Source organism: Caloenas nicobarica, chromosome 20 (assembly GCF_036013445.1).
Source record: "Caloenas nicobarica isolate bCalNic1 chromosome 20, bCalNic1.hap1, whole genome shotgun sequence".
In the NCBI taxonomy this organism is placed as follows: domain Eukaryota; kingdom Metazoa; phylum Chordata; class Aves; order Columbiformes; family Columbidae; genus Caloenas; species Caloenas nicobarica.
Genome location: NC_088264.1, coordinates 5,766,492 through 5,794,407, shown reverse-complemented (window position 1 = coordinate 5,794,407; position 27,916 = coordinate 5,766,492). Strand labels below are relative to the sequence as shown.

Sequence of the window (27,916 nt, the reverse complement as noted above, 5' to 3'; positions counted from 1 at the left end):
ACATGCCGGTTCTGCTTTAAACGGACCTGGACCTCAGCGGTTCCCTGGGTGAAATTTAGCAGCGTCTGGCTGTTTTCCTCATGTGGATGGAGTTGCCAAAAGGTGAGCAGAAGCTTAAGTTAAAAAAACCCACCAAACAACCCAAGCCCCTCTACACCCCCAACTCCCAGCATTGGTACTTTTGGTACATCGATGCCCTCGGCTCCCGAACCGCTGCTGAGCACAAGTTTATAAACAGGGTCTGCACGGGGGGAGAGCACTTTGCTCACAACCTCTCTGTAAGGTGCTGGAAAAAAAAGTCACCGATCAGCTCCCCCCAAACCCCAGAATTCCCCCGCAAACGCTCCCAGGGCGGCGCCTTCCTGGGAGAGGACCGCAGATATTTGCAGATTTTCCCGGGAAGCAAATCCTCTCTGTGGATAGCTGCTGAGAAAAGCTGCTCCCTGGCCTTGAAGGTGTTTTAAGCGGTGGCTGGGGTTTTTTTCAGACCCTTTCCTCGCCGTCCCACGGTGGGTGATAAGCTGGGCTGCGTGACATTGCGCATCGGCGGGTTCCCACCGTGCGCAGACGCGAAGCGGCTTCTGGCCGAAAGCCAGTGGGATGGGACAAAAGCGTGTAAACGTTCGCCTGGGCAGGGTGTTTGCAGCTCTGCTGCTCGGGGGAGGACGAGGAAGGTGCATCAGCCTCTGGCTTCCCCCTCCCAGGGCTTCTGCCTTCCCGGCGGGGCGAGGAATTGGAGTCGCACCGTGACCGGGGGGTGCTGCGCTGCTTTTCCAGCCAGGAAAGTATCATTTTATTTATTACATATGTGACAAAAGGCATGGAAGTTACTACCAGGAAATGAAATGCACTAAATCAATAGAATGCAGTATTCGTTTCCTGCTGGGTGGGGGAGGAAACCATCCATAAATGGTCCTTGACTTTCCTGAGGGTGAATTCATGTAAATTTGTGCTTTGCCTTTATACCTTAAGAGTTCTCTGCCCCTTTTCTGATTTGCTTAGTTAATTTACTTCCATTTCAACTTGTCAGACAGTGATTCCTGAAAGTGCTGGTCACTTGAACCAGCCTTTGCAGTCAGGAAAATGGGTTTTGGAGTTCCAGTTTTTCTATGTATTAATACTAAATAGATGTAGATAGATCAGATCCTTCCTGGTTAACCTCTTAATGTTGTGAAAAGTTTGGGAAAGGCTTCTGGTCAGGCAAGGTCTCCTAATTGCCTGTGGAGGCAGGAGGGATGAAGGTTGGCTTTCTGTCTCATTCCAGGTATCAAATCAGGGACTTCCCAGGACTGTGTGTGTTGCTGCCATCCAAAACTGGAGGGGAATGCCCATCTCTGCCTGCCTGCTGCATTCTTCACCTGAAAACATTGCTGGGGGCTGGCTTATTAGGTAACTTGTAATAAATTGCAGATAACATTTGTAGCAGGAGCACCCTGTGTTCTTTCCTTGGTTCTCACATAGACCTGGGTTCTCACGTAGACCTGCAGGACATCAAATGTAAATGGTGAGGTTTCACAGTCTAATAAACCAAGATTTTCTCTTTATTAATTAGGTGAAGACCGTGGAGCCCTTAAAGTATCAGCCTGTCCTGCCTAGTACGTTTTGTCAGCTGAACTCAGAGCATCCCACACAATGAAGGCGTTGGGCGTTGCACCTCTCCCATCCTTCACTGGCATCCCTGGGCTCAGGTGAGGAACATCAGAGGTACGGAGCCCTCCCGGTGACCCTCATGGAGCCCAGAGCTCCCAGCCAGCAGGAGACATCGACCCCTTCCAGCACAGAGAGAGCAGAAGTCCTTGCCCGCAAGTTAAATACTGCTGTGAGGGACAGTAATGTAGAATATGTGCTGGAGCTGCTGAAGGAAGGGGCAGATGTGAACTCCAAAGCAGAAAGTGGCTGGACGCCGCTGCAGAGCGCCGTGCAAGCTAACAATGAGGAGCTGGTCCGGCTTCTGCTGGACAGGGGTGCTTGTCCACATGCCAGGAAGGACAACGGTTGCACTGCATTTATTGAGGCAGCGATAGTGGGGAACGTCAGTATACTGAAGCTCCTCCTTGATTATGGGTTAGATATTAATGACCATGACGACAACGGCTTTACAGCTTTCATGGAGGCTGCGTGGTATGGGAGGGAGGAAGCCTTGGAATTCCTGTATAGCAAAGGAGCAGATGTGAATTTGAGGAGAGCAGTTAGTGAGGAGAATGAGAAACTCCATAAAGGAGGTGAGACAGCACTGATGGACGCCTGTAGGAGGGGCCACCTCTCAGTTGTAAAAACTCTTGTCCAAGAAATGGGGGCTGATGTGAACATTTGTGACAACAAAGATAGGAACACCTTGATCCACGTCCTCAGAGAGGGTTGTGCCAAGAAAAGGTACGAGTCGGCAGTCTCCATCGCCCTTTTCCTGCTGGGCCCTGGTGGTATTGATGTGAACAGCAAAGATGAATGTGGGAAAACTGCCCTCATCCTAGCTGTTGAAATGCAGAGTGCAGATTTGGTGAAAGCTTTATTGGAGAAGGGTGAAATAGATATTGATGATGCGGATGAGGAGGGCAACACGGCGCTGATGGTGGCTGTAGAGAAAGATGATTGCGATATAGCAAAGTTGTTGTGTGAAAAAGGAGCAAGGACCGATGTTGGGAACCTTATCGCTGTTGCGAATAGGAACCACGCTCACGACATGGCAGGTCTTCTTCGCAAGTATAATGCTCGGGTTCTAGAAACCTTCGAAGACTGGGAGCCAAACAGCAAACGCTGGAGGGACCAGCTGAAAAAACTTCATCAAGTCTATCGCCCTATGATTGGCAAACTGAAGACATTTCAATACATCCAGCAGAGGATCCAGAACACTTCCCAGGGTGGCATCTACCTGGGGCTCCATGGTGGGACGGAGGTGGCAGTAAGAATATGCCGCAGTACAGAGGGTGACAAAGAGAAAATGTTCTTTGAACAATGTGGCAAGTCTGAACACCTACTGAAGCTCTTCCAGTTTGAGAAGGCAAGGGGCTACATGTACTTGTGCTTCCCCCTCTGGGAAAAAAACTTTGAAGAACATCTGCAGGAACCAGAAGGCCAAGTGGATTACAAAGATGCTCTGAAGATGATCTTCCAGGCAGTGAGAGAGCTCCACTCCCTTGGATTTGCTCACCGGGATCTGCATCCCAGCAACTTTCTCACAGGTTATTTTTTTTGCTTTCTCAGTGTTTTAATTTTGCTTTCCTGTTGCCTGTAGCGTAGAGAAGAAGATTCTTCATATCTGTCTGTAAAACAAACAAACAAAACTTATATAAAACACCACTGCAGATGCCTTTATGCAGAATGAGGTGTCTGTGGCATTAGATCTGCTCTTTGAATAAATATAGGTATGTTCACAGACAGCCACAGAGATATGAACAGAACAGCTTTACATGTCTCATTAGATCTGCCCTCCTTTCCAGGGCTCTGCATACAGATCAACCCACAGCAGATCTCTTCAGAGAACTGTTTTCTACAGAACGGGCCACCCAGAAGTCAGTTATAGAATGTATCGAGGTTTTCCACAATTATTTGTTAACAATTTTTCTTATTTCCTCAGATTTAGGTGGCAAAATTTACTTGGCGGACTTTGATAATAAAAGAACGTTGATTGAAGGCAAAAAAGAACTTGTAAACTCAGATTTAGAGGTAACTTCCCTGCAAATCAACGCATGGCTTCAAATTTCAGGATCGCTTGGATATTTTCCGTTGCTGTGAATCCTAGGGGAAGCCTTTCTGCATCCTCAACCAGAAAACACCTTGATTTGTCGGAAAGCCCATATAAGAATAGATGCTGCATAAGAGTGATAGTGATCAGGATGCGAGGCTGTGGCTGGTGCCGGGATATGCACAGATACCCCGTGAGCATGGTTATAGTGCCTGTCTCCTCTGTCTTTGTGCACGCAGCTTCAAGGTTTGTGTTTCTGTGTATCTGTGTGCTTCTGCACAGCCACAGGTGTGTGTGTGTGTTCACAGACAGGCTGCTCGTGTAGGGATATTGCTCCTCTTCCATTTGGGGAGATGTTTCGTGCATCTGGCATTGATGTGTTTCTTTGCAGGCCCTCGGCCGGCTCGTGCTGTATGTTTTAACAGGGGGTAGTAAACCCCTTCAGCAAGTCAGTCCCGAGGATTTGGCTGCTGATTCCCCAGATTACAACGAGGCTCTGGACCTTGTAAGTAGCCTGGGCTCTCATGATGATCGAGGCTTGGAAGGTTTGAGCAAACATCCCTATTTCTGGAGCAGACAGACGTAAGTCCTGGGAGTCCGAAGGAAGAGCTTTCAGTTCGGGGTTTCCCTGCAGTGCTGGGAACAGCGATGTCCTGTTGCAGCTAACAAAGCTCCTTGTTCCACAGCAGGTTCAAGTTCCTGAAGAGCATATGGAATAAAATCAAAGATCTCCGGGACCGACAAGCTATCTTTGAAGCTCCTAATATTACTCAAGGTTTTCCTTACCCATCATGGACCAAGGCGGTAATCCTGTTCTTTTTGGATTGATAGGAGGTTTGAGTGAGGCATGTAGGCAGAAGCTTGTCCTCAGTGTTTCACAGGCCTTGTTCAAAACCACAGCTGGTAAAAGTAGCCCCATGCAAATACAGATAAATGGGGGAAACAAATCTAGGCCTTGTAGTCAAAATACGCCAGGATAAAGACATTTATACTGAGGGGAACTTCTGTTGAGTGGGTTGGTAGTAGGAGATGGTTGTTATAGAATTAGCTGGCAAACCTTCAGGGGTGTTTGTTGGTGACCCCTTAAGATAAGGACCTCTGGGCCTTGTTGCCAGTACATTTCTGGCCAAAGGTTTTGGTTAGATTGGCTCAAAAGCAGTGAGGCCAGTCCTAATATGAATGCCACGCCTTGGCAAGGCAGGAGAGGGAACACTTAGCAGAATTGGGGTGGTCTTTGTGTTGCATGCCCTGCAAAGTGAGCTTTTCTGCTCACGTTGGGAAATATGCATTGAAGGGTAACAAGATTTATCCGTGCAAGGGGATGTCCCTGCAGAAAGGCAGCGGCTGTGGTGGGTGGAGGTAGATGAGCTGTTTTCAGAGTGCATGAGAGGCGGAGAGTGATCTCTGTGCTCTTTTTCAGATTGACAAATATGTTCTGAAGATCATGAGAAATCCTAGGAAAGGAATGTCTTTTACGTACTATGATGACGTCACCGAACTACTGAGGTTCATCAGAAACATGGATGAACACCCAGATAGGAGGTACAGATTCACACCCTTGCCTCTGCCACCATTGTATCACAGGGAGCAGCTGGGTATCTGCAAGTGTCAGTGAGTCTGAGAGCAAAGTCTTCTTCACATGGTTTTCCAGAAGGGTAAACACAGCTGGGATGTGGGAGAAGGTCCGTTAAAGCTCACCTCATTAGAGGAGCTATCTCCTCTGGCAGTGCAGTAGCATGTGAAAAATTGTGCATCGTGGCACAAGCAGTCTGGAGCCAGCCCTCAAAATCACCTTCCTGAGGGCAAGAAAGGGAAGTGAGCTCACAGGATTAGACCTCAGGTTTTGAGCCAAAATCTGCAGGCTGGTGTTTCTTGCCATAACTCCAGGAAGGTTTTTAAATCACTCTGAAATATTTGTATTATCCTTTATACCTTTAAAAAGCCTCCTTATCTACCTTGCTAGTATTTCCCAAGTGCTGATGTTTACTGTGCTGAAGTGCTTTGAGATACAGATCAGGAAGCACCGGTCCTGTTAGAAGGTCTTGACTCCTAAAGAGCTGTCAGAGTCTCCCGCCCTCCATGGTCATAGACATTTACGTGTGAGGTTAGAGGTGGTGCTAGCTCCTAATGGTGGTTTCACTGATGCTGGTGACCAGCGCTGCTCTTCAGTGAAGATGCAGGTGGGATTAGGCAGATGGAGGTGCTGGAGGATTAGTGAAAAAACTGGAGTGAGGAGCTTAGGGAAGGTCTAGAGAAGTTACAGCTCAAAGATTTGTAGGAAGCCTTCCTGTGTTGTCAGAAAGCTTCTGGAATGGCTTTTTCTCTGTAAGGGAGGAACTAGGGCATCTTGGATGCTTGACTCCTTGGGAAAGCTTTAGAAATCCATTTTGTTCTTGTTTTCTTTCAGGATCACCAACAAAATAGGAGACCATGCTGAGTATTTCTTGAGGCTTTTCCCAGCACTTACCATTTATGTCTACAACAGTTTACGCCAGCAGCCCGAATACAGTCACTTTGTAGACATTCAGGACACCTCTCTGTAAGATGTCATATCTCGTGTCTGATCCCACCATCACTGCCACCTTTTATTCCCTGCTTCTTCAGCTGCAAAAGAGTTGAAGAAAGTGGGTAAGGAGCTGGGAGAGAGCTCATGCAGGGACAGAGCATGGAGGAATTACACTGAAAAATGGAAGATGCTTCAGAAGTGTTTGGTGTAACAGCTATGGCCTTTGGAGAGGAACCAGGTTAAATGCCAGCCCAGGTCCTCCTTGGCTACTTCTGTCCCTCTGGGCTTATCGACCTCTGTGAGGTGGAGATCAAGGCTCTGACCCTTACGGGGAGCAGGGAGATACACCCAACGCATCTAGGAGGCAGGAGAAGACCTCAGACATTGCCAGACGGCGTGGGACATTCTGATAAAGGAAAAGGAGTTTGAGCTGCTTGCTCGGGCCAATATTCCCTACAGGTTGCACTGATGAGCTGCTCATCTATCCCTAGAAAGACACAGATTTTCTCTTTTCAGTCTTTTTGAAACACAGCAGCCAGAAAATGAGATGCCTAGGCGATGGTCTGGCTGCAGAGCTGCCCTTGGCCTGTTATCCCTCTGACCTGGTCGAGGAACGCTCGGCCTGGCCTGCTGGGACCGGAGGGACTTCTGTTGGGGGACGGAGGAGACGTTTCCATGAGGAAGGGATGTAAGGAGCACAATCTCGCAAAACGCTGCTCCTGTGAGTAGTCCTGAGTCACCTGAAAAAGGTCGCTGATGTCGAAGGGACTGCAGGGACCGGTTCCTCCTGGAGAGGACAAGTTCTGCCCTGGCTGGCCGCATCTGCGGGGCCGGGCTGCGCGCGAGCACTTCAAACCCAGATTGACGGTGGTTTTGATTTGCGTATGGAGAACCAAGCTTGGAATAAACCTGCCTGGAAAACTGACTCTACGCTCATTGATGAACGATGTCCCCATCCCCTCTGCACAGAAAGAGATAGCACTATAAAACACCTGACAGGCTGGGGTTTCTGGCCTCTCTGGGCAGGTGCCCCTTGGTTGTTTTGGTAAGGTGGTGGTTTTGTCACTGCTCAGATGAAGTGCATCTGGGCCATATGAGTATCTTATAGGAAAAGATGTTAGGAAGTACTGAAGGCTTTCTGTGCTCGGAAGGACATGGGAAATAACGGGCTGAATGATGGGGGGTTCGCACTGTTTCTGTGGAGTCAGGGTGAGGATTTCATGGACGAGTTTAGGTGTGTAGGTGAGCATTAATGCTTGCACACATGTGTTTGTGTACATGTGGAGAAAATGCAACCAGGAGAACGCCGACTCCTCCTCTCGTGTCAATATTTTTATTTTTTCCTTTCCTCTCTGCTCGTTTTTTCTTGCTCGTTATGTGTTTCTCATGCCCAGAAGGCAGGAGGACACCCAGAGATGCATGTCCAGGTCTCAGCAGCGTGGAGAGCAGGGTGCTGCAGGGAGCACGGTGCTTCCATGCCGCAGCAGCACATTTCTCCTCTTGCACAAGGAGAGGTGAGGCCACGGGCTGGGCTCCTTCAGCCTCTTGTGAAACGCCTCTTGCATTGCTCTACTGTTACGCTATAGGGCTGTGACTTAAAAGACCATGGAAACGCCTTCCTGAAGGCAGAGAGCGCTCAAGGATGCCCAAACCAGGGCAATAATTAAACCCATGAAGCTGTGACTGGTCTCTCTGGGGCCACTAGATGACTGGGAGGAATTTCCGGGGAAGGCTTGTGTGGTTTGCATGGCTGTGTCCTGCTTTTCGAGAAGCCGGAGGTGCCGGCAGGCTGGTGTCAAAGGAGGAACTTGATCCATGCACAGCATCTGCAAAGCTTATTGCTCGCAGAGCATCAGGCTCCCCATCCTCAGGAAGAGGAGGGGATGTGGTTCTGGGACCAACGCTGGAGAAAACAGCAGGCTGGCCTCTCCTCCTCGCAGGACCGGGGAGGATGGGTGAACAACCAGTGGCAAGGACAGCTGGGCGGTATTGCAGACTGGGTGGTACGGCAGTGCCTGATGTTGCAGCCCGGGGGTGAGGATGTCGTGGGCAGCCAGGAGCAGAGCTGGGGCCGGAGCCAGCTGCCAGAGTTAGTGCTGCTAGACATGCTGCTGGCTCCCAGCACCACTGACCCTCTGGGAGGTGCCGCCTGCCTTTCCCTTGTACAGGGGCGCTTGCAGACCCTTCATGGTGCCCAAAGGCATGCTGATTTGGCCCTACATGCTTCATTCTCCTGCTGTCGTGCCTGTATTTTATGCATTCGCTGGGCCTCTGCCTTTTTGCTGTGCTGCTGACCCCAGGGGCTCAACCCGATGTTCTGGGATCAGGTGCTCCCCATCCTGTCACTTGCGTGCTGGGGACATGCTTGTGTGCACAGGGATGGCCCCAGGATGATGTGTCTGGTCTGCTGCGCTGGAAAAAAAAAAAATAGTCCTCAGAAGAGTGGAGATGGCTCTTGGCTGTGGCTTTGCTGTGATGAGCTTCAGGCACAGCTGTGAAGCCTTCCAGGGACTGGGATCAGCTGGGCTCAGACTGTGGAGCCTGAAGTGTTAGTGCAAAGCACACAAAAATGCAGCCAGCTTTTGGGGCTGAAAGCTTTCGGGGCAAAATCAGGTTAGAGCGCCAGGGCAATTTTGAGGAGCTGATGCCAGTCCTAAGTGCCTCATTTATAGAAATGTTGTTGGACTTTGGATTCGTTTCATTGTTTTTGATCCTCCAGAAGCAAAACATTGATAATCATAACTGACAGATATTAATCATGTCATCACCTGCCTTAAATGCACCTGTGTTATTCCCAGGATGCAGTCTTCTAGGATCTGAGGGTTGAAAGTAGCTAAAAAGAGCTCAAAATTACACAGCTGAGAGCTTGTGAGGGAGCTGTCAGAGGCAAATGCGATAAAGGTCATAGTCTTTTCTTTGTGAGGTCCAAAGAACATATGAGATTTCTGCAGCTTCCTGGTGACTTGGTGAAGCCATTCTGTCTCAGCGTCACCTGGGAAGATGAAGGTCTTTGATATTATTTGGTTAGTGCTTTGTAAACACACTGGCTTTTAAAAAAAGCATGCTGAGGCCTCAAGTCAGTCACGAGCTGATTTTGATTGGAAAATCAGGCTCTGGCAAGGCAGGCGCCATCTCAGCACTCAGGGACAGCTGAGTAGGAAACCAGGTGGGCTCTCAGCCTTGCCACCCACAGGAGGTATTTAATTTTTATGGAAAGTGCGGAGGGGTGAGGAGGTGAGATAAGGCTGTAAGTCATGTTGGGCAGAGGAAAGCAATCCCAGTCCTTGGGGAGAGGCATGGTCCTTGCATGGCAGGGCTGGAGCATCTTCTAGGGTTGGGTGGTCTTTGAGGAGCCCCTTCCTTGGGCGAAGTATTTACTGTGGTTGCTTTCTGCTTTAAGCACCTTCCAAATGTCTTGGGAAAGACCTCAAAGGTGGTGTTGTGTTGTGCACCCTGTGTGATTTATTTGCTGTTACTGGGTCCCAGCTATGGGCAATGCAGTCTCTTACAGACACGTGTGAGGAAGGAGGCTGTTGTGTGGACAAGGGTATATTCTCAGGTGGAAATGCACGTCATGACGTGTCCCTGTGATAGTTGCAGAGGTGCAACCTGCTGTGCTATGTTACCAGGCAAGCTGGAGGATGCTGTGAGTTGCTTTATTTTTAGGTCTGTAAACTGCAGGGTGTCTGGGCTGCTCAGCTTCCTTGGACCACAGCCCTGTCCTGCTTGGCATGGACAGTGTGTTGGGAGGTCTGTTCTTTCTTGGAGATCCGTCTTTCCCTCAGTGCCTGCAGGGAAGAGAGAGATGTTGCATCGGTGGCTGCTGCTGATGGAGCCAGGGTACGGGTGATCAGGGATGGACAACACGGGTGTGTGCTCCTGGGGAGGTGTTCAGGGCATGAAGAGCTGCAGCAACTGGGGTTTTTCTGTGCATGTCACTGGAGATGGTGACCAGCATCATCCTGCACAGAGCCACCCAGCTGGCCTTTGGGTTTTAAGGGGAGTCTCCTGCTCCAGGTGCTTGTGCTGGTGTGGTTTGAGGGAGGTAAACGGCCTCTGTGACCACCTACCTGCTCTGCAGGACGGGAGGCAGACTTTCCGAGTGAGAGCCTTTTCTCAAGGTTTTTACCTGAACCTGGGAAAAACAACATGTGTAGACTTCACATCATGGACTGATGCAGGGAGCCCTAAAGCCCAGCTCCCCTCCCAGCAGCTGGAGCTCCCCTCGGGAGCAGGAGAGCTCCTTCCACCACTGCCTCACCGTTGCGCTCCTCCGGTGGCTGCGGTTTCTCCTGGGGCTGCGGCGGCGTGATCTGCGCCCCTTTTAGGAGTGTAAAAACAATGATGGTGTGATTGTCCAGCAAGGGAGATGAGATGAAGCCATACTGTGGGACAAGCGCTCCGGTGGCAAATGAGAGAGGGCAGCAGGACATGTTGTCCCCTTTGAGTCCCATGGGGCTTGTACAGCAGTCAAGGAAGGGTGGTTGAGCAAGGATATGAGTTACCCACATCTCAACTGCAAAGCTGTTTGGGGGCTGCAAGGCAGGGACTGGCATGTCCCACCCAGCTGTCCCCATACACAGATGTGCTCTCAGCTGCATGGGTGGCTTCTCCCCAGAGGAGCTCGGTGCTTATGCCCATGAAGATGACCTTTGAAGGTCCCTTCCAACCCAAACTGTTCTATGATTCTAAGTGGGGTGCAGGCACCGTGTCCAGTTCTGCAGGACCAGCCCTTCTGCTCCATGTAAAGGCACAGACGGTGCCACAGTGACGCCTGGTGATGGGAGATGGATTCACATCTGGCACCTTCCCAGCCATGCATGCACCGCGTGTGTGCAAAGCAGCGACCCTCCGAGCAAGAGAAATGCAAGACGTGGGCCATAGGAGGGCTCCTCTGGAATTACAGGTATTTTTGCCAGCAATTTTAGTGCCTTTTAAAGACAACAGAACCAATTTTTCCCAGCTGAAAAGCAAGCTGTTTATCTAAAGGTCAGAAAAGCAAGATGCTTTTGCATTAAAAGACCTATGTTTGAGAAGGCCCTAGAAGTGCAGTGAGGCTCTGTAACAAGACAGAGACTCCAGCTGAATATTCCGCGTTTTTCAGGGGAATGCCCAAGGTGTGGGGTGGTTTAAGCCAATAGACATGGCTTGGCAGTCTTGCAGCACACCAGCACAGGGGTGTCGTACCCCAGCTCAGCTGTGGAGCTGTAGCTCATGCACCTGCCTGTAGGTATCAAAATCTTATAACTCTGCTGATATTTTTAACCAGAACTTGACAGCGATAAATGACAGAGAGCAGAACACCAGCTTGCTAACACCCACTCGACCGTCAAAGCAAGATTAGTTTGTGCCTATTTTGCTTTTGTCTTTAATAAAAAATCAATTAGACAATTACCAAATGAATATTCAGCCAGGGAGCTGGGTTGTCAGGCAGACGTACAGCACTTGAATATTCAGCCAGGGAGCTGGGTTGTCAGGCAGACGTACAGCACTTAGCATCGCTTTCTTTATGTTTTTCAGCTTGGAGTTATTTGGTGTATTGAAACTAAACAAGTGGATGAGGAAGAGAAAATCCCTTTCCCCAGAGATGTCCTAGTGTCACCTCAAATCCCAATGAAGTTTATTCTCCATTCCGGACGTTCAAATCATCCTTCAGGTAATGCCGCTGAGCCTGGTGTATGGTTGCATGGTTGTTCTCCTTTTCCCGCTCGCATCTGACTTGCAACCCAGAAGATAAGTTGCTTTCTTTCTGTTTTAGGGTGTGTGCGAGGGTATTTTTAACTTGTTTTTTGAAGTAAACAAGAGTTATGCAACATCCCTTTGCTCATGAAGTCTCTGCACTCACTTCCCTGTTCTCCAAAGAAATGTTTAAAAACCCACTGGGCAATTTGGACTGAATTTAACGGGAAGGAGTGGTTAAAAGAGGCTTCATTTTTCAATTGGCCTGTACCACGTACATTCTCAAAGCTTTATGAAGGAAGGAGTTTGGCTCTTTTAAGTGAAACCTCGTGGGACATCAAAAACCAAGGTCTGGACATCTCTGTATTGAAAGAACAAGCCTAAGGACAAACGTGGAGCAGGGGGTCAGGCACTCGGCTTACTTGGACTGTAGTTGTCAGATGATTCGGAGGCTTTTCTGCTGGTTGAAGAGGCTGACACCCTGTCCTTCCTGGGGACCTGAAAGCTCCTCATCACCTTCCAGATGCAGTACCTGTACAAGAAATAGTGAAGACAGCAAACGTCCAAGCAAACATCTACAGCTGAGCTCCCGGGGAGTGTCTCATCTGCGTTTTCATCATGTCATAGGAACAGATGGTTGGAGAAAGAGGCTGGGGTCCGCAGAGCCTCCCCACCTCAGGAGAGAGGGGATGGGTACCTTCTCCAGTAGTACATCAGGATGGGGAAGATGGTGACCTTGGCCCTATGGTAGAGGACACGATTCAGTAGCCCCTTGGAAGCTAAACTCCAGATGAGATCTCTGTCGTCCTCAGAAATGTTTACCTGCCCACAGAAGAGACCTTGCTTAACCAAAGCAGTTTGTGGTGCTCCTGTTGGGCCCTAGAGGCGTGTTTCTCTTTTCGACCCCACCCTGCATTTCAGCAGTCTCTGGGACAAGATGCTAGTTACGTCCTGGCCAACTGTCCCAGATACAAGGGTGAGATCTCCCCTGTGTTTCTGTGGAAAGTACTGTGCTCTGCTCTCCAAAGAGAAGGTGGGCAGAGCCATGGCTACTACAGGGGAAGAAGTGGATGCAGTAGGGAGGTGATGATGGTGATGTTGACCTCTTAAGAGTTAAAAGACTGAACTGGTGGAGCGCAGCACCCATCTTGGTGCTTCAGCCCTGGCATTTCTCCAGCAGGCAGGAGATTTCACCATCTCCTTGTCCACACACTTGTTCCAAATCCATCCGAGTCAAGTGCTAGTGTGGGTCTGGTGGTGGATCAGTTCCCATCCCGTGGAGCCCAAGTGAAGGTCCCAAGCTCCAGAGCATGCTCTTAAGGTTCACAGCATGCTTGGCTGGAGCAGATCCAAATCTCTGCTCGGTTCCCTTTTCCCCACAACTGCTCACAGCTGTGATGCAGTGGTCTTGAGCAATGAGCAGACAGCAGCTCTCAGCCTTCCTGGGTGGGTTCTGTAGTCTTACCCGCAATTTGGGGGGAATATCAGAGTTCAGGAAGACTTTGTTGATTATGGCGACTTTCTTTTTGAGAAAGGCAACTTCCTTTTCTGGTTGCATGTTGCGATCTGCCAGAATGTCAAGTGAATCAGCCAGCTTGGAAAACCTGCAAAGGCATGTGGGGTCTTGCTCTGAGACAAGCACTCTTGACTGCTAGACTAGGCAGTAGTGTTCTTGCTCAGCTCTATTTACTGGGCCAGAAAAAACAATCCGCGAGGTGTCAAACAGTAAAACAGGAGGGTTGAAAAGCCACTTCCCTCTTCTATCACCCTCATGGTCATGGCATTCACCTGGGGATGCGATGTTTGCTCTTTTTCAGGAAAAGAGGGGAATTGAAACATGGTCTCATGCAGGTGGGGGTGTGCTGACTGTGGGGTAGCATGCATCAGCCATGGTTTGCTCTTATGGGTTTGCCAGGGAATGGGACAAAATCAATGGAGAAATGCTGCAACCGGCAGGTCAAGAAAGGTGTAGGCAAAATGTTAGATTGCTTGGGACTGTCAAACCAAAAGTACTTCTAGGATACCCAGACAGGAACCCTTAGTCAGGGGACATTCTCTTGCTGAATTGCAAGGTTTTGTGGGCTCCAGGGGCAGGTAACCATGAGCAGATTAGACGCAGACAGCTCCAGGGTGAGACTTTGGTTGTTTCACATGCTGCAGTGTGGTGTCCAGACACTGGCCTTGCAGAGACGTGCTGACAGGGCTTTAGGGCTGGCAGCACAGACCTTAGTGTGTACTAGTGAACCCGTGGTCCAGGCTTATTTTTTTTCCCTGCTGAGAGATGGGCACTATGCACAGGACGGGAGATTGGTGGTACCCGAGCACCCACTGGAAAGGGAACTTACTTGTCAATCTCCAGATAAAAGTGGAGGTCGTTGACGAGGAAGTTGATGGTGATGAACTTGGTGTTAAACAGGCGACGTCTCACTAGTACCACCTCCTTCTCTGGCAGGCTGCTGGGAGAGGCTGTGCGGGATTGGGAACTGCTCCCGCTGCTGCTGCTGCGCTTCGAGCCAATGGGCGAGTCTGAGAGAGGGAAGAGCTGTTGTGTCCTGCTTCTCCCAGCGCTGGCTTCGAGGCCAGCTGGGCGTCTGATGCTGAGCTATACCCCGCTCCTTCACCTCGCCTGTACTTGCTTTGCCTGCATGCAAGTAATTTGTTGAGGGTTTTTCTACCTACGTGGACTACAGCCTTCCTGCAGCCAGGCTCTCCAGGGAATTTGGACCCATCCAGTGTGCAGCTTTCCCCCTAGCTTGGTTTCTCCATCCATCCTTCTCTTTACACCCATGGAGTGCTTATGTTTTCATAAGGGATGGCCACAGTAGATCAAAAGTCTACCTGTCTGTCTAGCCGTTATTCTGCTCTGACAGGGGCCACAAGTAGATAACTAGGGAGAAGGAAAGGTAAAATCATCTGTGTTACTTCCCCCATATACAGTATTCTCCAGCTTCCAAACATTTTCATTTCCAGGGACTTCTTGACCTAGATGGGGTTTCTGTGTATTTAGCAATTTCAGTGGATTTCTTTTCTAACAGCTTTTTCAGCCTCCTCTTGATCCTGTGTGAACATTCAGCATTTACGTTCTTTGGAAAAACACTCTGTAAGTCAGCCCCTGTTGCATAGCAAACAATTTCCTTTGGTTTATTTTTTGGCCTGTATCATCTTAGCTTCATTTAGTGCTTCCCATTTTTTGTGGAAGGGATGCAAACTTGCATATACGTTATCGCTTGAGAGACATGCAGCAGCATCATGGGGCACCCGTATCAGAAAACCAGATACTGCATGAATGTGTATGTGTGCATGTTGCCTGTGCAAAATTCCAGACCTCATCTCCTGACTCCAGCACCCAAGTGTGCAGGTTTCTGCACAGCAATATCTGGCATCCTGAGGTGCCTGCTCTTCTGGCTCTTTATATGCCTCCAGCAGAGAGAACTAAGTCAGCATATGGAGATGGGAGATGAGCCACATGTTTCCTCCATTTACTTCTCTGTCTAAACCTAGGACTGGCTTGGGGAGGGAGGGAGAAGGGGTGGAAGGAGTCCAGCCATACTTTCCTCCTCGTCTCGTAGCTCCTGCCGGAGAAAGTCCTCAAACTCTGCACGGCATTTGTCATCGTACATCTCTTTCCGGAATTTGCAGATGCTCCGGACAATGTCGCGAATGCCATACCAGGCAGACCGCTGGGGAGACACGGCACAGCTCACCTCAGCAGCTGCAGGGCTTGCTCCCAGACAGAGCCCTCCTGTTTGGACCCACCACTGGGAGCTGGACCACCAAGAGTCGAGCCTTGGCAGTGGGATTGGTGACCCAGCCATCACCTTTGCTTTCTGGTGTTTCTTGGTTTCACTGGTGGCCATGGGTGATTGTGTGAATCACTTGGCCAGTCCTGACCAAATCTGATGGAGTCTACATGGAGCAGGACTCCAGAGCCTGTAGGAATGAGGCTTTACCTATCAGCTGCCTTTTTGCAACTCTCCATGTCTGACCCTCCCACCCCATTTATGTGAGCACCACTTGGCCTGCAGCATCTCCTCTCTTTCTTGCCTGGACAACATCCCCAAGCCTGCTGACAGAGAGGATCTTTCCTTACCAGCTTGCTTGTCTTGAAGTCCCCCATTTTATACTGCAAACGAAGGCTAAACTTAGGTGTATCACTTGGGGGGAACAGGTCCTGGTACTCCTTAAACCTGCCAGGTGGGAGATCAGAGAGAGAGAGCATCAAGGGCAGCCAGGTGCATGAGGAGGGCAGTGGTTTGGTGGGAGGGTGGCTGAGTATGGGGGAGCAGCTGGCAGGGATCACCCTGGAGTGAGGTTGCAAAAATGGACGGGGGCTGGATCCTTTCCCTTGGGCTCTGTTCTTGCATGTAGCAGGCTCGGGAGTGCCTGTTCTGCTTATCTCTAGTATACGTCCTCCTCCAGCCCTGCACCCAAGCCCAGCAGTGATGACCTACAGGACAAGCCCTGCCAGCCTCACACACAGAAACACCTCAGCAGCTGCAGCAACTTTTTTGCTGGGGTGAGGGTCTGGGTGGGATTTCAAAGCACTGGCCGATAGTTTATAGGGAAACATAAAAAAAATGGGGAAGAATTTTTTGACACTGAGGGTGGTGAGAGCCTGGCCCAGGTTGGCCAGAGAGGTGGTGGATGAACCATCCCTGGAGACATCCCAGGCCAGGCTGGACGGGGCTCTGAGCGACCCGAGCTGGTGACGATGTCCCTGCTCATGGCAGGGGGGGCACTGGGGGAGCTTTGGAGGTCCCTTCCAACTCAAACTATTCTATGTAACAGTTGGTGCCTGTCACTTTGGGGTTCCCATGGGCAAGATGTGTTTGTGTAACCACTGGGCTTAGGAACCACCTCAGCCCAGGTCCTCACCATCGTTTTTCCATTGCCTTCTCGACAAAGATTTGTGCTGTCATCAACATGAACGGGCTGACTACTTTGGCCTCACTTATTTCTTTGATGATTGCAGTGTGGCAGTCCAGCTGCTCCTCTGGAAGAGAATTGTGGTCACTGTCTGCCCCTGTCAGCCACCCCCGAGCCACCATGACATCTCTTCCTACCCTCACACCTGGAAGTGGCACCTTGTTCCATCTCTCCCTGACCTGTTTGCTGAATTTGGTTGTCTCATCCCTTTTCCTTTCTATACTGTGCTAATTGCATACTTTGGGAGTGAGACTGTCACTCCAAGAGCTCTCCTCTATCTTGTATCCAGGTCAGTAGATCCTGTCAAAGAAGCAGGCCACCTTCCTAGAAATGTAAGTGGCAGTAGAAGGCCACAGCAAATAAATGTTCCACTGGATAGCAAAGGAGAATTGGCAGGTCCCTGCAAGATGACATAAAATCTGCAACCAGCATCTAGCTCAGGGAAAAGAGGCTTTCATCACAAATGGAATAAAGTGTAGCGTGGGAGGGCACCTACCAGCTGGGATTTTGCCACGGAAGTAAGTTTTGACAATGTTGTTAACGAGGATGCTCTTTGCCTTGGAGTTGGTCTCGGAAGCTAGCTTCTCCACAGCCATCCAGAAGCGCAGCGGTTCATCTGCACTGTGCTCCTCGAGGAACTGCTTGAAGTACTGCAGGTGGACAGGGTTGTGCAGGACTTTCACAAAGTGCCTGCAGAGGAGGAGACACCAGGAGATGGGATCTCCGTGCCACCTGTGACCTGGAAAATAGCCAGCACCTCTGTGCTAGTTTCTCCAACAAGAGACACCCAAAGAAGATCTAGAAACATGTGGATGAGTATTGAGTGGGATCTGTGAAACAGATGGGCCAGTAACGGTACTGGTGGAGCACAGCCTGCCTTGTCTGTCCTGCCCATCCACCGAGCTGTTGCGAATACAGGGGGGAAATCTCATGACAAGTTATTTCTTTTCTGCCATAGGTGCACCTGCCCAACAGCTTTGCTGCCGTGTATCCAAAGGAACTGGTTTCAGCCCAAAGAGGAGGCTTCGCCCAGGGAGTCAAGAAGGAGACAGGACCTAATGTCCGTGCTGGAGACCTCAGAACCTGCAAATGGAGTGGGGCAGCCCTGCAGAGACCATGGAGGGAGGCAGGTAAGGATGGGCCACATGGAAGGACTGGTGGGAGGAGGAGGTTGTGCTCCCCTCTGGTGCTTGACGATAACGAGCAATAATTTGCCACTGGATGGCAGAGAACTTCATGGGTTTGGCCATGGAGAGGGTGTTCTGGAGTGGAAAACCCTTGCCACTTGCAACTGGTAGGTCAGGAGATTGTAAATAGACTCAAGCCATAGGACAGCCACATTGTGAAGATTCAGCAGAGCTTTGGAAAACCAGAGCTGGGAGTGGACTGGGATTTTGGGTCATTAATCAGATTAGAAAACCCTTATTTGAAGATCCGTGGGCAGGGTCAGATGTTTTCTTTTTGCATGGCTCCTGAGACTCACTTTCACAACAAACTATAAGAACTGCTCCTACTCAGGACTTGTGTCCTGGTTACCATTTATATCCTGATGTGGAGCTGCGAGGACTCATGTCTGGAGGTTTCCCAGGAGGTGAGTCATGAACCACAAGGACATTCACGCAGTCAGTGAGGACAGAGACTTACGTGTGGCCACAGAGTGGTTTTAAGTGATTTTTTTCAAGAATCTGAGAGCTGCTTAGCTGTGGTACAGGCAGCATGCCAGGGAGGGATTGAGGATGAAGTGCATGAGATGTGCACAAGATGTGAAGAGTAAATGTAAATGATGAGATGGTGGATGTGTTAAAACATTTTTCTCCTTTCCCTGGTAATTCTACAGTTCAGACCCATGGGCCACCCATGTCCACATCTGAGAGGGCCCGATGATGAAGCAGGGAGCACTGGGAAAAATCTGTCTCCTGAAAGAGTGGAAGAATCAAAAACCAGCAAAACCCCGTGCTACAAGGTGCCAGACCTGGGTCTTCTAGGCAGCTTCTCTGCTGAAACAGTGATGGACTTCATGGTGCTTGATTCCTTTTTGCTCACGGGAAGTGTTGTCGTCTTTATTTTCTCACGTTCAGCAGCTGTGGGGACAGAACGTGGTTGGTCCCTTCCACAGGTAACAGCCAGAGCCTGCTAACAGCTGTCCACAGGGCAGAGCACCCCAAAGAAACACAGGCTTCTCCAGAGCCACCATGCTGGTGTCTGCATGGTGAGCCCAGCTCAGGAGATGCTGAAGAACTCTGCCTCTGTGTGGTTTGACCACCCTGGTATCTGCTTCAGAGAAGCCCTCCCAACCACACCCTCGCTGGCTGGATTAACACCCCAGAACATATGCCTTTCAAGGGTGGCTTGGCCTCTCATTCTGGAGATGTTCTATGGGATGCAAGTAGGGAAGACCCCTGCTTGTCCAGTCCCCTAAGGGTATGCTGGAGCACCTCCAAGGGCGTGATGGTCGAGAGCCCACCCTGCTTCTGGCCTGCTTTGACTGGACTCACCAGTTGATGGGGTTTTGGGACACACAAGCTCATTTTCCATGTTTGGGCCATCCCCAGCCAGCAAGGGTTTCTGAACAGCCGCCTTATTTGATATCCACTTCTGGGATCCTTCATCTGAGGGAGAAGAGGGGAGAGATCCAATGTCCATTCCTCCTGGCTACGACAGCACTTGCCCTGAGTGCTGTGTGGTGATCACGCCTCGCCTTTCCTTCCCCCTTCTCCGTCCCATTCCCATGACCTACCTGCGACACCGCATTTCTGAGCTACGACTGAGGCCCCACAAGCTACCTAAGGGTTGCTACAGGTGACTACTGCCACTCTCAGTGCACCGGCAGGTGCCCAGAAACTCCATGTCATTCTCCAAAAATGATGTGAGAAGACAAAGCTCAGATGTTACACCAGCGTGGCCAGTCCCAAGGTCCACAGGAGAAGGTCAAGTTGTGGAAGTGGGGTGACAGTGGCTGTTGCTGGCTTTGGGTTTCAGTCACTTCGCTGCAGCCTCCATTTGATCTGGTGACCCAGGCCAGTGCAGGGATGTGGCATTTGGTGCCTCTGGTACTGGCAGGAGGGAATTTGGCCCATAGGTCACTGCTAAAGCTTGGATTACAGCTGTTGGCTCCTAAATACCCTGTCCCATCCCACTCCATGACGTTCATGCGCTGCCAGCAATGCACCAAAGCCTGTGTGTTAGGGGTGTTGGTCACAAGTGCACAAAATATGCTTTATCATCTTGAGCCAACATGAGCCCTGGCAGAAATCTAGAGTCTTCTCTTACCAGTCCTGCACAGGAGAGGTTCCACCTCTGCCTGGATGGAGCCCCCTCTCTGGATGTCCCAAGTGGCGATTAGTTGCCAGTGCTCGGAGGAGAGACCTTCCAAATTCCTCGTGCCATGCAACGCCTGGCTCAGCTTCAAGGACGCGTTTATCCGCTGGGACAGGAGGAAACATTCATTTTTCCTGACAGCATGGCCTTGTGTCTTGGGCATCGGGACATCACGCTGTGGAGACTATGGTGAGAAGAGCAGAGGGTGACTGCACAGAGCACATACCCCATCCAAGGAGTTGCCCTTGCCCTGTGCCCAACAGGCTAGCTGCATGTTTTACTGTTCATTGGAGTACAAGCCTACCCAAGACAGATCTCTGCTTTTGCCTCAAACCATCTGGAAGAAATCTATGTGAGCACAAAGCTCAGCATAGACCTTGATCCCACCCATGCAGCTGCTTCAAGCTGGCCCACATCTGCCTGCAGCTGGGACACACGGGGGACGTGCCACAGGTCCAGACAACGGCTCGCTAAGCAAAGGCAGCAGCTTTCCTCAAGAGGTCAACATCCACCCAGGGGGCTGAAAACAACCCCTGGCAGACAGGGAACCTCATGTGCGTTTTTGGTTGGTTTGGTTGACCCTCCTGCAGGCTTTGGGCCCTCCACACCAGTCAGCAGTTTGCACAAGTCACCACGCAGCAGCGTCAGAGTGGCTGGTTTCTGACCGAGATACAAGCTGCCGAGAACAAGCACCAAAAATAACCCTGCTAAGCCCCCGAGCAGTTCCCCCGACATCCATGCAGCGAGACCCAGGAGGAGTTTGGCTCAGAGCATGGTGCCTATGGAGAGCATGGCCTCGACACCTGCTGAACCGCTAATTGCACTCCTGGAGCAGGGCTGTGCTCTGAGGGGCAATTTCCTTGACAAGACATGCTTAAAAACCCAGGCAGCTAATTAACTTGCAACCAAGAGCATTGAATTAATCAGGGTCAGGAGCTGCCAGCTGACTTTTCCGAAATGCTCGGCTCTCACCGACTGAGATACTGGCATCTCTGTGCGCCAGGTCTTTGGGGGCACTAGCCCTGGTGGCCTCTCCTTGCCATTTCCAGGATCAGATGCTTATTTTTACATTGCAGTTTGGAGAAAAGCCCAATGGTTGGTTTGAAGAACACTGTCCGCAGTGAGCAAAACTACCTGCATAGGTTGTGCAGGGACCGAAGCAGGTGGGATGCTTGGGGGTTTCAGTTTGCGAGGAGGTTTTTGGGTGTAAGGTTTGTAATTTGGGTGTTAATAAACATGAGGTATTAGTGAGATTTCTGCTGGCAGGAAGGATAATAGTCTGGGAAGATGACTGTTTGTGTGACTCAGCTTTCTTAAATCATTCCTTTACACAGAGGAAAAAAAAAAAGTGCAAAGCTTGAGCACAATTGAATCACAGGCTAAAAGGCTGCGTGCCCTCTTCCCCTAGTGTGTCAGCCAGCCGCTTGTGCTGGGACAGGAACGTATGCATGTGTGTCTGCACAAGTCACATTTACAGCAGGGTTTGCTGCAAGGATAAAAGGGGGAGAGTGCATTCCCAGAAGTGTTTTGCCCATGAGGCAGTTACCCAGTGTGCTGCCTGCTGCTGGGCTCACCCCCGCCTACCCTGGAAGACTGGTTTGAAGTCTCCTTGCTTTTGGGCTGGGTCGTGGCTTGTCTCGGGGGAGCTCTTGCAGGGCACACCTGCAGTGCTGCTGACTTACGGGACGCTGCGGTGGAAGAGCTGAGGATCATTGCTCAGGACAGGCACAGGGGACACCATGGGATGGGTTTCTCCTCCCTCCCTCTCTGCAACTTTTCACATCCCGCTGCTGCCTGCACGCCCCACGAGGATGCCCGTGTCCCCTGTGCGTCCCCTTTACCATGAACTGGAGGAACGTCCTGTCGTCATCAGCCAGAAATTCCTCATAGAAGAAGCAGAGCACCTGCGGAGGAGCAAAGGTGGGTTGTCCTCAGCCAGTGCTCCAGGAGCAACTGGCACCCCCCAGCCTCGCTGTACCCTGAGGTTGCAGCGGTGATGCTGTGGGCAGGTTACACTTCGCTGAGATGCCCAGGACAGCTCTGCTGGCAGCTGTACACCTGGTTGGTTTGTTGGGTTGCTCAGAGGCTGCCAAAAAGTGTTTGGGCTATAAGTGTGTTTTACTTGTGTTGTGCTGGCACCAGTGACCCAGATGTGAAAGAACAGCTGCTGCCCTGCCATCCCCTGGCCATTGGCATGTGCATCTAACAACCGAGGTCACCATCTGCTAAATGACCATTTGCCTCTGCTCCACTACCCAGAAAACCAGCAAGGATGTTCCCCACTGGCCTGGCACATCTTGATCACTGGTTCCAGCCCATGGTGGCTTGCAACTGCAATTTTTTTCCCTTCCTAATCTCTGTTCATGTTCAATTTCCAAATACTTCTTTTCTTAAACATGCTTACAGCCCTCACACCTTCCTAGGGGTGCCAATGACAGCTGTACCTCCCAGCCTGACCACTGCCAGCACCTTGCAAATCTCATTCTGGACTCTGAATATCCAGGGGGAGAATTCTCCAGACATCAGATGGTACCGCAAGCTCCTGAGAGTCCTGGTCTCCAGGGGAAGCTGATGAATAGTACCCTCCTCCAGGTAGGTCTTGCATATCTTCTGCCCAATCAAATGACGTAGGAAGAAACTGTTTTCTCTGCTGGGGTCCAGCCCCACAGGCAGAAATTCCTCCAGGTCATGCCACAGGTCCAGGAGAAGAGCCTCCATGGAGCAGTTCTGGCGCTTCAAGAAGTCCCTGAAGGGCCGTCCCGCACAGGTCTCAGCGCTAAGTGCCCAGGGAAGGAAACACAAGGTCTTAACCGGCTCTTTCAGGGATGGCAGCTGGACAAAAGGTGTAGAGGAAGACAGGTTAGAGAGGACTTTCTCTTCACAGAGGTCTTCCAGACGAAGGACCTGCTCTGCATTGGGTCTAGGTCTTTTGGGAGAGGCTGCTCCTCCTTTGCCTCCAAAGGCAGTGTTTGCAGGATGCTCTGACTGCGGAGGAATTGGTCCCAAAGCATCCTTCTCCAGATGTGATTCCTTTGTGCTCTCAGCTGGTCCCGGCTGCCTTTCTGGTTGCACCCAAAAACTGGACATCTTCATTTCTTGGGTGTCTCTTCCCTCCTTGGCCACAGTCCAGATCTCCGCTTTGGCCTTCTTGCTGCAGTAGGGCCCTGACAAACCCTGGCTCCTTTTAATATGCATCATGAAGAGACTCTCCGAAAAGCCTGAGGGCTCCTGCGAGTTGGCCCATAATAAACGCTCCTGATACTCCTGCAGCAGAGGCCAGCACGACTGATCTTCCTCCATGCCCTTCTTGCAGTGGATGAAGAATTTAGGGAGCCAGTAACTCTGAATCATAAAGAGGGCTCGTTCCTGCATCTTGCTTAGGATCTCCCTCCTGGTGCTGGTGGGCTGAATGTGCTTGGCTTTTGGCAGCGACCCTGTAATGGATGTAGGGGATTCTGATGGAGGGATGGCTCCATGCAGACCATTTCCCACACAAGCAAAGCTGGTGGTGGTATCCCATCTCCCTGGGAGCATCCCGGAAAGGCCACCTCTCTGGAAGGGCACTGCTCGTTGTCAGCTTCCATGTTTCTTACCAGCCATGGTCCTGCAGAGAGTGACGACGCTGGAGCCTTCACGCAGGTGAGTGGCTTTCAGTCTGTGGAACAAGGACAGGTAGAGGTCTCTCTGCCTCGCGTCTGACTCATCAAGCCCCAAGAGCCTTTCGGTGGTGAGCCAGAAGTTGGTCAGTTCTTCCCCTATGGATCAGACATAGGATGGGAGTTGGAGGGAGTCCCCGAAAGCCCCGCTGATGAGCAAAGCAGCCTGTGTTGTGGGTTTTGTTTGTTTGGTTGGCTGGTTTTTAAACAAAAGGAAAGAAGAAAAGATCACCTGGATGAACTGGGGAGCGGTGTAGAGAAGAGCCAGGGTTGTGCATCTCCCTGGTGTGCAGCGCCCATGCTGGGGCTCTGCTGCTGGCTCATCTTCCAAACCCACGTCTGGGGTCACAGTGTCTCCTGTCCCACCGCTGCTTACCTGTGGCCCCAGCTCTGTACCGGTGTCCCACCGGGCATCTGGCCCGTGGCTGGCTGAGAAGGGGCTGCGGAGCACCCTGTGCCCACCTGCCATTCCTTGGATGAAGGCCCGAAAATGCCACATGCCCTGGGTCCCGCTGATGAACTTCTCCAGCAGCCACTGGTCAGCACTTTGCCAGTTCAGCAGTTTTGCTGTCAGAGAGTGCAGAGCATGGCATCAGGGGGTGCATGCAGCAACAGCCCCCGCAAAGCCCTCCAGACCCCACCAGCACCCCCCAGCCCCCCGACACAGGCTGCTGGAGGGCAGCAGTGCTGTGAGACCAGCAAATCGCACTGAAATGGGAGTTTTGGCCGGGATTGTGGGATGCACATGTGGTGTTTGCAAGGATGCAGTACAACCCACTCCCATCAGGGGTGGGTATGCCCAGCTATTGTGCGTCTTCCTCTTGCAAATGTCCATCTTTTTTGCCTGCATTTGGGGCTTGCCCTCAACCTCCTTGAGCTTGAGGTTCAACCTGACTGGTAAAAAGGCAGCAATGCATTCAGAAACGGCACTGGAGTAAGCCTGGATGAATTGCTTATTTTTCCGAAATGAAAATCTGCATCCCCACTGCCATAGCTTTCTTTCCAGTGGCTTTTCCTTGTGTTGACACATAGGCTGACAAAGCAGTTGGCTGGGCTGACATGGCTCGTTTTGGGTTAAACTGAGCACAATTCAGACTTGTTGCCGGCAGGACAGACCGCAGCATAGACCTATTTTCCCAGGGCTGACAGGTAAAGCCTCGCTCATCCTGTGCAAACCCTGAGATCTGCCGCATGTCTAAAAAATGGGATGTGCGATGCCTTTTTAACCCGGAGCAGAGGCACGACCCACTGGGCAGGCACCCGGTGGTGACAGCCCCGGGTGAGAGGAAGCCTTGCGGTGGTGACGACGACGAAGCTGCTCCGATTTCCTCCAAGCTGCGATGACTCACCTGCTTCCCCCGACCGAATGAAACCCAGGAGCTTCTGGCAGAGGACGAGGTGGAGGCACAAGCTGGATTTGCAGAAGTGAGGCAGACGGTGCTTTTCCAGCCACGCCAGTAAAGCCGGGGGGCTGGGATCCTGCGTTGCACCCCCCCATGCCCAAGAAGAGGATTAAGCTGTGAGCAAGGAGCCGTCTCTTGCCTGGGGATTAGGGTAAGTAACGGGGCCCTGCTATAGGGGAAGGAGGCAGGGGAAATCACCCTGTTGCTAAATGGCGATGCAAGTCATCCCCATGCAGTGAAATAAGGGGGATTTTTGAGCTATAGCCCCTGCCCGTGTCCCTGTGAGCTCTGCCTGCAAACCTGGGAGACCCGGCACTGCAAGGCTGCCTCCCCTCGCAGCCTACCTGCTTTCCCCGAGCCCAGGCAGGGAGGCACGGCAGCTTTTTGGCAGCACCAAGAGGAGTTAAGTTCTCTTTTGCAATGGGATCTGAGCACCACAAACAGCTTTTGTGGCTATGGGGAAGGGGGATGTCCATGGGGAGGGCTGAGCCAGTTTGAGGATCAACAAGACCTTGGTTCCCAATGAACTGAGGAGGAATACAGGACACACATGCTCTCCTTAACTCCAGCTATCAGTGTTTACTGACCCCATAACTTGCCTGTACACCAGGACTTTAAATGGCTTGTGTTCCTCCCAGAGCTGAAAAACAAAATACTGCCTGGGTTTGAAATAATCCCCTGGCTGCATGAACAGGGGAGCCAAACAGTGGCCTTGGCAATGAGAAACTGGCCCCTTCTGTCTCCTGCCCCATGCCCTTCCTCCCTCCTCCTCACCCTCCTCGCAAGGTGCATTTTCTCACCAGGTGGCTCGGCAGCTCTGGCCAGAGGTCCCACCGGCCCGGGCTGCTGATGTAAATGGGTGTTTGGCCAAAAACCTGCATTGAAAGGAAAGGGGAGAGCTGAAAGAGACGGAGGGTGGCAGGGGAGCCCAGAGCCCAGCTGTTCTAGTTAGTCCTCACTACAGAGAAGCATCGTCTTTCCCTTTCAGACCTCTATCTCCAAGCTGAGGTCCTCAGGTTTCCCTCATTTTCCAGCCTGTGTGTGGTGTATTCCAAATTTTCCTGGGGCATCTGACACTACAGAAGCTGAAAGTTCACCTGAGAAGAGCTCAGAAAGGTCCTGGGTGCTTTATGGTGCAGAGTGGACTTACGGGAAGATTCAGAAATGTGTTGAAAAAGTCGACAAAAACATCATCTCTCAGCAGAAGCCCCATGTCCGTGGAGGCTATGGTTGCTACAAGGGGGAGAAGAGAAAGTTACCTGAGCTTTGTGTTGCCAAATGTGATATAAATGTGAACCAAAGGATGAGTTTTGAGAGGGACGGTTCTAGGGGATGTGCAGTATGAGCTTGTCCCGTGCACACATAGGAGGATTTGGACCTGCGACAGTCCATGAAATTTGGGTCCCAGTGCACCCATGTGAAGCCTAACCCTGCTTTTTTCCCTGCTGTCCCCTTTGGGGTCTGCTTAGAGGGGCTGAAACCCCCAGCAAAGGTAACTCACCCGTGGCCATCATGCTGCTTTGTCCCAGGGACATGTTCTAGAATGCCACGCTGCTTGTGACACATGTGTCCTGGTGATTCTTCATGGGGGGCTGCAAGGGCTCTTGAGGACCACAGTGCTCTCAGCACCTCCCTCTTTGCTGTCCTTCAGGGAAACAGCACTTTTCTAATCACCAGCCCTGCAAAAGCACTTGGGCATTCCCAAAATGAAACCTTTCCCTTCTCCGCACTTGGTCAAACTTCTTGCCTTCAAACCGCGTTCTTGGTAGCACCTCAGCACTGCATGTGGCTGCTGACAGTGCATCTGTGCAGGCGGTGATGGAAATTTCACAGGAGCCCCTGCTATAGCTGTCCCAGACAGATCAACCCCAGGTTTCTTATTAGCTCTCCTGCTTCATCAGATCTGGGGCTGAAACCCAACCTTGGAGACCCTCCAGTGGGAAAAGGAGAAAGAAAGAAAGAAGGAACCGCAACTGTCTTGCAGCAGCAGTCATCTGTTTCCCTGGCAAGAGGAGGAATCTGCTCCCCAGGTGGGTATTTGATCCCCTGGTTGGTAATGCCGTGGTGTCAGACCTGGCAGGGCTGCTGGTGCCCTCCATGTTTTGGGCACCATGGTGCCTGGGGTCCCCAATGTGCCTTGCAGCAGAGAAGTGTGTCTGCTTGTCTGTGGCTTGGTAGGAGAGGGAAGGGTTTCGTGGCCTGTGGAGAGTGTGGAGCAGAGGTTTTGAGGCGTCTTCTGCACTGGCCATTTCTTCTGGGCTTGCCTAAGCGGGGGGCTGCAGGATAGAATCTGCCAACCTTGTGTTTCTGGGAAGCCCTGAGCTTTCTCGTTCTGACCATTAACAAAATGCAGTTGCATTATATTGAGGGTCATGTCCCCTTCTGTCGCTGTGGCTGCAGTCCCTGTTAGTGTCCCCTGCGTGGGCACGGGCAGGTTAAAACACATGTAAGGGTGTGCGGCTTCCCCAGAAGCACCTTGGTACAGGCAGCGGTGGGTGCAGGCAGCTGCCTGCACCCCGCAGGGTCCCCAGGATGGGGACACCTCACGAGGTGGCGCTGTCAAATCAGGAATGCGAAGCCGTCCCCAGCAGCCACAGGGCTCCGCATCTCAGCAGCGGGCTTGTGACTCCACAGCAGCAATTAGTACAGGGGTGACTCCTAATTAATTGTCGGGCTGGTGCTGGGGACCCCAGGGTGACAGTCCTGGGCTGCTGGCACTGGCGCTCTCCATCACCCTGAGCAAGTC

General features: G+C 51.3%; 2 protein-coding genes across 3 annotated transcripts; one reads left to right on the top strand and one right to left on the bottom strand.

Moving 5' to 3' along the window:
- Nucleotides 1-7,084, top strand: RNASEL (ribonuclease L). Of its 2 annotated transcripts, none has more exons than XM_065649012.1 (8): nucleotides 1-102; nucleotides 1,265-1,389; nucleotides 1,553-3,179; nucleotides 3,575-3,663; nucleotides 4,074-4,264; nucleotides 4,372-4,486; nucleotides 5,103-5,224; nucleotides 6,090-7,084. In XM_065649012.1, exons 3-8 carry the CDS (start codon nucleotides 1,730-1,732, stop codon nucleotides 6,223-6,225), a joined length of 2,103 nt encoding a protein of 700 aa, XP_065505084.1. In that variant the 5' UTR covers nucleotides 1-102; nucleotides 1,265-1,389; nucleotides 1,553-1,729; the 3' UTR covers nucleotides 6,226-7,084. The 2 variants fall into 2 exon arrangements, with proteins under 2 accessions (XP_065505084.1, XP_065505083.1); XM_065649011.1 differs by having other exon boundaries at nucleotides 4,369-4,486.
- Nucleotides 6,740-26,705, bottom strand: RGSL1 (regulator of G protein signaling like 1). The gene is made up of 21 exons (XM_065648906.1): nucleotides 26,672-26,705; nucleotides 26,321-26,403; nucleotides 25,971-26,045; nucleotides 25,117-25,246; nucleotides 24,230-24,334; nucleotides 23,705-23,866; nucleotides 22,581-23,545; nucleotides 21,953-22,015; nucleotides 20,064-20,295; nucleotides 19,289-19,402; nucleotides 18,766-18,874; nucleotides 17,290-17,483; nucleotides 16,743-16,860; nucleotides 15,958-16,054; nucleotides 15,418-15,547; nucleotides 14,213-14,393; nucleotides 13,333-13,471; nucleotides 12,565-12,689; nucleotides 12,289-12,399; nucleotides 10,450-10,544; nucleotides 6,740-6,975 (listed from the first exon to the last, which is right to left on the bottom strand). Exons 1-21 carry the CDS (start codon nucleotides 26,703-26,705, stop codon nucleotides 6,740-6,742), a joined length of 3,498 nt encoding a protein of 1,165 aa, XP_065504978.1.
- Between the last annotated feature and the right edge of the window lie 1,211 nt (nucleotides 26,706-27,916).

Excerpts from the sequence above, each read along its gene's own strand:
- RGSL1 (XM_065648906.1), bottom strand. The coding sequence starts at position 26,705 with ATGTCCCTGGGACAAAGCAGCATGATGGCCACGG. Across the intron at positions 10,545-12,288 it reads TCTGACAACTACAGTCCAAG|CAATCACACCATCATTGTTT; the intron begins TAAGCCGAGTGC and ends TCCCTTGCTGGA. Across the intron at positions 6,976-10,449 it reads GCCACCGGAGGAGCGCAACG|GAGGAACCGGTCCCTGCAGT; the intron begins GTGAGGCAGTGG and ends TGTCCTCTCCAG.
- RNASEL (XM_065649011.1), top strand. The coding sequence starts at position 1,730 with ATGGAGCCCAGAGCTCCCAGCCAGCAGGAGACATCGACCCCTTCCAGC. Across the intron at positions 4,265-4,368 it reads TATTTCTGGAGCAGACAGAC|CAGGTTCAAGTTCCTGAAGA; the intron begins GTAAGTCCTGGG and ends CTTGTTCCACAG. Across the intron at positions 5,225-6,089 it reads GATGAACACCCAGATAGGAG|GATCACCAACAAAATAGGAG; the intron begins GTACAGATTCAC and ends GTTTTCTTTCAG.